This window comes from Acomys russatus, chromosome 19 (assembly GCF_903995435.1).
Source record: "Acomys russatus chromosome 19, mAcoRus1.1, whole genome shotgun sequence".
Lineage (NCBI taxonomy): Eukaryota > Metazoa > Chordata > Mammalia > Rodentia > Muridae > Acomys > Acomys russatus.
Window position 1 is genome coordinate 54,521,521 of NC_067155.1, and position 9,424 is coordinate 54,530,944.

At 52.5% G+C, this 9,424-nt stretch overlaps 1 protein-coding gene across 1 annotated transcript in view; it reads left to right on the forward strand.

Annotated features, from left to right (window-relative positions):
- Window positions 1–6,573, forward strand: part of Cux2 (cut like homeobox 2) — a 160,537-nt gene extending 153,964 nt beyond the window's left edge. Inside the window, exons 20-22 of the mRNA XM_051161564.1 lie at window positions 413–601; window positions 1,774–2,047; window positions 5,485–6,573. Of these exons, the coding sequence (XP_051017521.1) occupies window positions 413–601; window positions 1,774–2,047; window positions 5,485–6,271 (1,250 nt within the window). The 3' untranslated portion in view covers window positions 6,272–6,573. The remainder of the gene's footprint in view (window positions 1–412; window positions 602–1,773; window positions 2,048–5,484) is intronic.
- The last annotated feature ends 2,851 nt before the right edge of the window (window positions 6,574–9,424 follow it).

Below are 9,424 nucleotides of genomic sequence, written 5' to 3' on the forward strand. Positions count from 1 at the left end.
GAGGCAGAGGCAGGTGGATCACTGTGAGTTTGAGGCCAGCCTGGTCTACAAAGTGAGTCCAGGGCAGCCAAGGCTACACAGAGAAACCCTGTCTCGAAAAACCAAAAAAGCAAAACAAAAAAAATTCATGTAAAATCTGCTAGAGTACCCTGGGGGGTTGTGTGCAAGTACAAGCTGTGTACAGTACAAGGTATCTGTTTGGGACAGACTTGCAGTTTGGGAGAGGGGCCGGGGTCCCCTGGGAATGAAGAACTTGGCTAACAGAAAAGCAGCAGTTTCTGGGTTACTGTCCAGTGCTGACCTTCCCCAGTCTCTCCTGGGCCCGTCCTCCCCGGCCCACTCCTCTGACTCTCCTGGGAGAGGGTCTGTGTGCCTAGCCCAGGGTGACAGTTGTCCTCTGCCCTGTCCCCAGGGCAGCGGTTGTTTGGTGAGAGCATCCTGGGGCTGACCCAGGGCTCTGTGTCAGATCTGCTGTCGAGGCCCAAGCCGTGGCACAAGCTGAGCCTGAAGGGCCGGGAGCCCTTCGTGAGGATGCAGTTGTGGTTGAGCGACCCCCACAATGTGGAAAAGCTTCGGGACATGAAGAAGCTGGAGAAGAAAGGTGAGAGGCAGGCAGGGGTGGCTGGATAACCAAGTCTCAGCCACACTCTGAAGACCACCCCCCATGCCCCCACCCACCCCCCCCCCCCCCCCCACCCAACCCCAGCCCCCCCACTCCACCCCCCACCCAACCCCAGCCCCCCCACCTCACCCCCCACCCTAGCCCCTGACTCCCCCACCCACTCCCACTCCATTCCCCCTACCTCCCTACCCCGTGGCAGCAATCCAGATACCCACATCTCCCGCTAAAACCACATGGGGCGCCTCTCATGCCCTTCTCACATCCAGAGCTGGCATACAGCCTTGCCACCCTTAGCTGCACACTGCCCCAGCTCCTCTAGATGTAGTTTTTTCCTGCAGGAGGCAGGCCCACCCTTGGACAGACCAGGGTCCCAGTGGTTCAAAGGCATGCTCCCCAGGGGCTGGGGAAGCGTTGTAGTTGGTAGAGCATTCATGAAGGCCCGGGTTGATTTCCCCAGCATGGTCTAAACCAGGCGTGGGAGCACACACCTGTGATCCCAGCACCACCCAGGAGGCAGAGGCAGGAAGATAGAAAGTTCAAGGCCAGCCTGGGCTACATAGTGAGTTCAAGGGCAGCCTGGGCTAATAAGACCCTGTGTCAAGCAAATCAAGATACACCTCCAAGGACCTAGAGACTCCTGCTAGACCCCACCCCTTAAAGGTCTCAAGTCCTCCTCCCAGTGTCACTCAGCTGGGACTAGGCCTTCAACACTGAGCCTCTGGAGACCCTTGTAGATGTAAACCACAGCAGAGCGTGGTTCACGTCTTATTACCATGAAGGGGCCATGCATCCTATAGTAGGGGCCTCATACAGTAGGCCTCACACAGCAACTGTTCTGAAAGTCCCTGACACCTCTGACAGTCTTGGTGGCCACAGAGCACCCCAGTTTGAGCACCTCGTGCCTGCAAGCACCCCCTCATGGCCTCTAGAGTGGCTGTGCTCCAGGAGCCGCCTTCCCCCCCCCCCACACCCCAACAGGCCTCACAGACATCAAGGTGGGAGGCAGGGACAGGCCAGCGTGTCAGGGGAGTAGGAACAGAGAAGGCAGGAGTCGGGGCTGGCCAGCCACTGTCCTTGCAGTTCTCCCATCTGCGGCAAGCAAGTAAGATGGTGACGGCCCCCTCAAGTCTGCCCTCTCCATCTCTCCCCAGCCTATCTGAAGCGCCGCTATGGGCTCATCAGTACAGGCTCGGACAGCGAGTCACCGGCTGCACACTCTGAGTGCCCTAGCCCGTGTCTGCAGCCACAGGAGCTGAGCCTCACGCAGGCCAAGAAGCCACGTGTGGTGCTGGCGCCCGCCGAGAAGGAAGCGCTGCGCAAGGCCTACCAGCTGGAGCCCTACCCCTCACAGCAGACCATAGAGCTGCTCTCATTCCAGCTCAACCTCAAGACCAACACGGTCATCAACTGGTTCCACAACTACAGGTAACCTGGGGGGACCAGGAGCAGCAGAGAGGGCCGTGGGTACACAGGACCACAGAGGGACCCAGTAGGCCATGGGAATACAGAGGACCATGGGGGATACAGTGGGTCACAGGAAGGCCAGAAACTCATGAGAACACCTTGAGGGTGTTTCCAGCCTTGCGGGGGGGGGGGGGGAGTCACGGGGGCTAAAGCAAGATCGCACAGCTGTTTCTAGATTCCTAGATGCACTGACTCTGTCACCTCCAGCTGAGGGACCCTGTGCCATTCCCTGAGCCCCATGTAGTAAGCTGTAAACAGGAACACAGCGCATCCCCCTCCTCAGTGTCCAGAGGATGTATATATAAACAGCGAGCGCTGACAGTGTGACTCTGACACTCCCTGAGGCATCGCCAGCTGGTGCTAACTAGGGTCTCTTGGTCCCTCCTACTCCTGAGACCAAAGGAACACCTGCCCAAGCGCAGCATGCTTCAGGCGGGATGGTTCCTTCTTCCTGGGCTCCAGTCTTTTTTTGTTTTGTTTTTGTTTTTTTGAGACAGGGTTTCTCTGTGTAGCCTTGGCTGTCCTGGACTCGCTTTGTAGACCAGGCTGGCCTCGAACTCACAGCGATCCACCTGCCTCTGCCTCCCAAGTGCTGAGATTAAAGGTGTGTACCACGACGTGCTGTGGCTTTTGTGAGGCTACAGAGAGGTTCTTGAGGGTGGCCTACAGATTGCAAAGGTCCCCACTCTCTGAGCAAGAAGTGTCACCAGTGCCCATGTGACACTATGGAAGTTTGTCGATCCATTTCTGTTTTTGGTGGTGGTGGTAGTGGTGGTGGTGGTAGTTTTTCGAGACAGGGTTTTTATGTGTAGCCTTGGCTATCTTGGACTCACTTTGTAGACCAGGCCAGCCTTGAACTCACAGAGATCCACCTGCCTCTGCCTCCCAAGTTCTGGGATTAAAGGCATGCGCCACCGCCACCTGGCTGTCCATCTATTCTGGGCAGAGAGAAGTTCCAAGATTCCCCAAGAAGGAGAAGGGGAGACGGAGTGGGGGCGGGGTGGGGAAAGGGGAGTCAGGGGCAATACATATTCCCTAGCCTGCTTGTTGGTATCACAGGCACCTTTGCTGTGTGGCCTCAGGCAGGTCACTGGCCTCTCAGAGTCTCATGATGATTCTGCAAGATGGGACATGTCAGTCCTGCCCCCTAGCACCAACTTCAGTCAGCCCTTCGAAGAGCCGAAGGAGTGAAGCCCGCCAGTAGAGCTTTGTCCTGGATGCAGCCGTGGGTCCTAAGAGCGTCCCCTCCCCCACCTCCTGAGCGGCAGTGGAGATACCATCCCACATTCTATCTCCATCCATCACGTTTATTCCAAAACATCACCAATATATGCACAGTGGGCTGAGCTCTAGCGATAAGGGCTCAGAGCCTCTGTCCCCGAGCCAGATAAGTGTACACACCTCACGAGCTGAGGCATTTCATCTCAGCCCGATTGATATGACAAATGAGGGGGCTGGAGAGATGGCTCAGCGGTTAGGAGCACTCACTGCCTGCTCTTCCAGAGGTCCCTGGATTCAATTCCCAGGACACACATGACAGCTCACAACTCCAGTTCCAGGCGATCCGACACCCTCACACAGATACATATGCAAGCAAACACCCATGCATATAAAATAAATAATTTTTAAAATTATGGCAAAGGAAGAGTAGGGGTGTAGGGAAGAGGAAATCCAGAAAACTTGAACGAAGAGGAGATATTTGAGGTGAGTTTTGAAGGACAAATATAAATTATCTCTGTGAGTTCTAGATCAGCCTGGTCTCCATGGCAAATTTCCATGACTATATAATGAGTCCTTGTCTCAAGGAAAAAAGAAAGAAAATCGGGCTTGCTATAAGCATGGCTCTGGGTTCCATCCACACCACAAGAAAGAAGGTGAGGAGCTGGGCGTGGTGGTGCACGCCTTTAATCCCAGCACTTGGGAGGCAGAGGCAGGTGGATCGCTGTGAGTTCGAGGCCAGCCTGGTCTACAAAGTGAGTCCGTGAGTCCAGGATGGCCAAGGCTACACAGAGAAACCCTGTCTGGAAAAACCAAAAAAAAAAAAAAAAGAAAGAAAGAAAGAAGGTGAGAGCCAGGTGAGGCCGAGTGAGTGCTTGCCTACGTGAACGTGAACCAGATTGTGATCCCCAACACTCAGAGTGTTTTAAAGTCATACACTGGGCCTGCCAGCTGGCTTTGAGGCTGCCAACACCTCTTGACAAGTTTGACAACCTGAGTTTGATCCCCAGGGCCCACGAAGCTAAAGTGCAAAGTGTTCTCTGGCTACACACACACACACACACACACACACACACACGATGGTGTGTATGCACTGGCCAGTCAGTGCAGCCAACGCGTGAGTACCAGGTTCATTGAGAGACTGACGGCCTCAAAAGCTAAGGTGAAGAGGGATGGAGGAAAACAGTAGATGCCAACCTCTGACCTCCATCCCCCCAACACATCCAGGAGGAGAAATGCAGGCCTCGGCCTACTCTTACGTTCCTTTCGCTATGATAAAACACTGACTAAAAATATCTTGGGGAGGAAAGGGTTATTCGATTTACACTTCAGGTCATGGTCCACCATTGAGGGAAGTCAAGGCAGGAAATGAAGCAGAACCCATGGAAGAAAATTCCTCTCAGCCTGCTCACCTGCCTTCCCCTAGCCCGTGCTTGTCTAGTTTGTACAGCCCAGACCCTCCTGCTAACTAGCCACCAAGGCCATCATCTCTCACAGACATGGCCGCAGGACAGTCTGATCCAGGCGACTCTTCAGTTGAGGGTTCCTCTTCCCAGTCTAGGTTGGATCGATTTGACCGTAGAAACTGTACATCACCAGACATGGTGGCGCACGCCTTTAATCCCAGCACTTGTGAGGTAGAGGCAGGTGGATCACTGTGAGTTCGAGGCCAGCCTGGTCTACAAAGTGAGTACAGGATGGCCAAGGCTACACAGAGAAACTCTGTCTCGGAAAACCAAAAAGAAAAAAAAAGAAAAGAAAAAGAAAACCTAGAAAGAAAGAAAGAAAGAAAAGAAAGCTGTGCATCACCCATGTTGACTTCTGGCCTCCATGCATACTCACACACTTACACACTCATGCACTCACACAGAAGTCTCAGTTACGGTGGCAGAAGGAAAAATTAAATACCTAGTCTGTCCCAGGCATCAGAGGGAGGGGGACAGGCACTGCCCTGAGCACCTCCTGATGAGGTGTTGAGTCCACACAGTGTGACAATCTGCACTGAGCTCTGGAAAGGAGAAGCAGTGGGCATTGTTAAAGAGCATGACTGGGAAGCCCAGCCATGGATGGGAGTGTCGCTCAGGGTGACGGTGGGGAGGTACAGACACTATTCCTGTGGGCCGCGGCTGGGGTCAGCAGCCGCAGTCAAGCCCAGGCTCTCACCATCGTCTCTGTCACAGGTCCAGGATGCGCCGTGAGATGCTGGTGGAAGGAACACAGGACGACCCAGACTTTGACCCAAATGGGAGTTCCAGTGTCCTGCCACCGGGCCGCACCCACATAGACCCCAGCCCACAGAGCCCCAACTCAGAGGCTGAGGATCAAAAGCCACCCAGGAAGAGCTTGGAGCTGCAGGAACCTGAGACTCCCACACACCCAGCTGCCCCAGACAGGGTTCTGGTGAAGATCAAGCAGGAAGAGGACTTGGAGGTGGACGGGGACAGCCAGTCCCAGGATATAGGGGATTTAGACAGAGGGCAAGGTGGCCCCAAAGAAGAACATACCCACCCTCTGGAAAACAATGAACTCCAAGAGCTGGCCCCCAGAGCCTTCCTTCCAGGCATACCCAACCCAGACTGTCCCTCATTACAAACCCCCCAAGAAAAGGAGACTGGGGAGCAGGTTCACTCAGACCCTCTGAGTTTCAAGTCCACCTCAGAATCCTCATGCTGCAGCCTGGAGGGGCCACCGAACTCCCCCTCTACCATCTCCTCACCAGACCTCATGACATGTGTGTCCCCCACCCCCTCCTCCTCAGCCCCCATCTCCCCGTCCCTACCTGGCGCCCCACCTGCCAAAGTGCCGAGTACCAGCCCCACTGCTGACACAGCTGCAGCCTTGCACCCCAGCACCAAGGCGAATCCCAACTTGCAGCGGCGGCATGAGAAAATGGCCAACTTGAACAGTATAATCTACCGACTGGAGAGGGCCGCCAACCGGGAAGAGGCTCTGGAGTGGGAATTCTGAAGCTGGGGTGAGGGACATGCCCTGGAGCTCACCTTTCCCCGTCCCCTCCCTCCCTCTCCCAGATGGGGTGGGGTCAGAGAGGCAAGAACTCAGTCATGCAAATGTGGACAACAATGTTAAGCCGTTTACGTTTATTGTTGTAACACTAGTTACCTGAAGTTGTGTGTGAGCAGATGCCAGCACCTCTTCTTTTTGACAGCCCTGCTTGTAGGAGGCACTGGAATCCTGCCCTTCTCCCTTCCCCTGTGGGAAGGCAGGACCAAAATGGCACCACATTCTCACCCAAAAAAAACAAAAAAACAAAAAAAAAAAAACTCCAAACTCTTTTAGAAAAATAAAGAAATATTTATAGACCTCTTTCAGCTATTTTAATAAAGGATCCTTTGGAATTTATCCCCAGCCAATGCTGTTTTGATATTAAAGAGAGTTATAAAAATCAGATGCTGTCACTGCTGTTATGGAGCAGACACAGAAGCTGTGTCTTTTTTTTTTTTTTTTTTTTTTTTTTGCCATGAGATGAGATTAAAAGAAGACGATTGTTCAAAGCCATCACAAAACACTCTAAGACGGACCAAATTCAGAGAACCCTTGGACTGCGGGTTTGGTGGGGGCTTTTATGTTCCTCCACCCACACGCGCCTGTCTGTGAGACACAGCACGATGCTACTGCCCTTCCAGAACCTGTGCTGCAAAGAGAAAGTCCAAAAGACTCTAAATGAAAACATGCTGCTGAGGATGGGACAGTGCTGGCGGGCTGTCTGCAGCGTCCACGTCGCAGGAGGTCCTGTTGCTGGTGGAAGCATTTCCCTTAGCGAATGTAGCGTGTATCACAAAGACCTCCACTCCCTGAGTTAGACACCTTCTGTCCTGATGGAGTACAGACTGTTTCCAGAACCTTCAGAAGGCTGGGTGTGGGGGGAGGAGCTAATATCAGAGCAACCCTGGCCCTCATCCTGAATCGTGGCTGTACTTGGAAGGTTTCTCCTAAGGTCTCAGCAAGGTCATTTCATTCCAGAAAACATGTGGTCTCCATATTCCTTCCTTGGTTCCAGAAAGGGAAAGTCTTGGTCCACCATAGCACCCCGCCCCCCAAAGCCTAACAACTAGCTCAGAAAACTAGATCTACCCAGTTAGAAACCTCAGCTCCATTTCCCGGAAGGCGTCCACATCATCACAGCGTGGCCACCAAATCCCCGTCTCTTCGCCTAGTCTCTTTTCCTACACAAGACCTACTTGGGATCAAGGATGTGACACCCTCCGCCCCTCCCCGCCCCCCAACCCAGAAGCAACCTTCCTCCAACATCCTGATGATGATTCCCAGGAAGAACGGTCCCGTTGGATGCAATGGCCTCCATGTTGGTTGTTGAGTCTCTCCTGCTTTTTTTTTTTTTTTTTTTTTTTTCCAAACTGTGGAAGCCGAATTGGTGACTGATGACAAATATGTGATTCCAGTGCTGGAGGAACAGACAGCTGCTCAGTGCAGTGACTATTTTGAAATCATATGAGCAAAAAAAAGTTTCCAGAAAGGGAAAAAAAAAATTAAGGAACGTTCCAGAATATCTAACTCTCATGCACCCAGCCGAGGCTGCAGACTGTCAATATCAAACAGGTCCTGGAAAACCTCCTTTTCCACGCGTGACCCTGGCTGTGCATCGAGAAGTTTTCCACTGTATCCATTTTTATCCAGAGGAGGGTATTTTTGTATTTTGATAGGAAACCATGACCAGTTTTCAGAGGAATCCATTCTGGGCCAGAAGAAGCTTGTCTCAGCCTCTGCCACCCCCACTGCAACACCCCCCCCCCACAGGGAGACCCTGCCACTCTTCATCTCGAAACTCCATGTTGAGGCGATGCACGCCACACGTGCATGACGCCAACTCAGCAGAATTCACCGTGGCTTTAGTGTGACAGGGTTTGGTGTGACCTTTGAACACAGAAATCTGGCTGTGTGGAAGCCCCTGGACCTGCAAACAGATCCGTCCAGTTCACATCCTACAATGGTTTAAAAAAAGAAAACACACACACACACACACACACACACACACACACACACACACTGTTTCTATGAGAGATTGATGAACTTTGTCTAAAATTTTTAAAAAAGGGACACATTCTGTAAACACATCTCTAAATACAGAATTGTATAATAATCCTGGGTGTCCCATTTGTTCTGGAGTTTGGGAGCAGGATGGGGGTCAGAGTTGATCCTCAGAAGGATTGTACAAAATGAGGGGGTATTTGGGGAGGGGTTGGAGGGAGGTGGATAGTGGTGGGCTCTTTTGTTTGTTTTCTAAGACAAAGTCTCGCTTTGTAGCCCTGGCTGTCCTGGAACTCAGAGCTCTGCCTGCCTCTGCCTCCTGAGTGTCAGGATAATTTTCTTTTAGTGTGTGAGCATGGACACACGTGTGGAAATCAGAGGACAACTTGCCAGAGTTGATTCTCTCCCCCCATGTGGGTTCCAGGGACTCGAACTTGGGCTGTGAGGCTTGCATTATGAGCGTCTTTACCTTCTGAGCTACCTCAGCAGCTCAAAATCATGTATGTAAAAACCAGGCCTTTTGGATCACTTGTTTATATATTTATTGAGGCAGGGTCTGTGTAGCTCCGGCTGGCCAAGAACTCACTATGTACATGGAGATCCACTTGCCTCTGTCCCCCACCCCGCCCCCAAATGCTGGGCTTAAAAGCACAACTACACCTTCCTTGTTCTCACTGCATAGCTCAGGCTGGCCTGCAACTTGAAGTTTTTCGGCCTCACCATGCTGAATGCTGGCATTACAGGTGCCCAGCAAAAGCTGGGTGCTGGGATTAAAGGTGTGTATCACCACAACCGGCTGCATGACTTGGTTTTGAGAGGCTCACGTGACCCAGGCTGCTCTGAGACTTGTTTTGTAGCAAAGGGTGACTTTGAACAACTGATCGTCCCTCCTGGGTAACTGGGATTCTGGGCATGTGCTACCATGCCCAGAAAATACTGGCTAATTGAGTGGCAGCATTAAAATATGGGGGTATGTTCTTTTAAGCACTGCAGATGCCAGCTTCTGAAAACTCTAAACTCTGGCCATACTGGGTGACAATCTGTTGTGACAACAGCCAGCTGAGGAGGGACCTGCTTTGACATGGCATCTGGTTGTTGACTGAAGGCAGCTGAGGA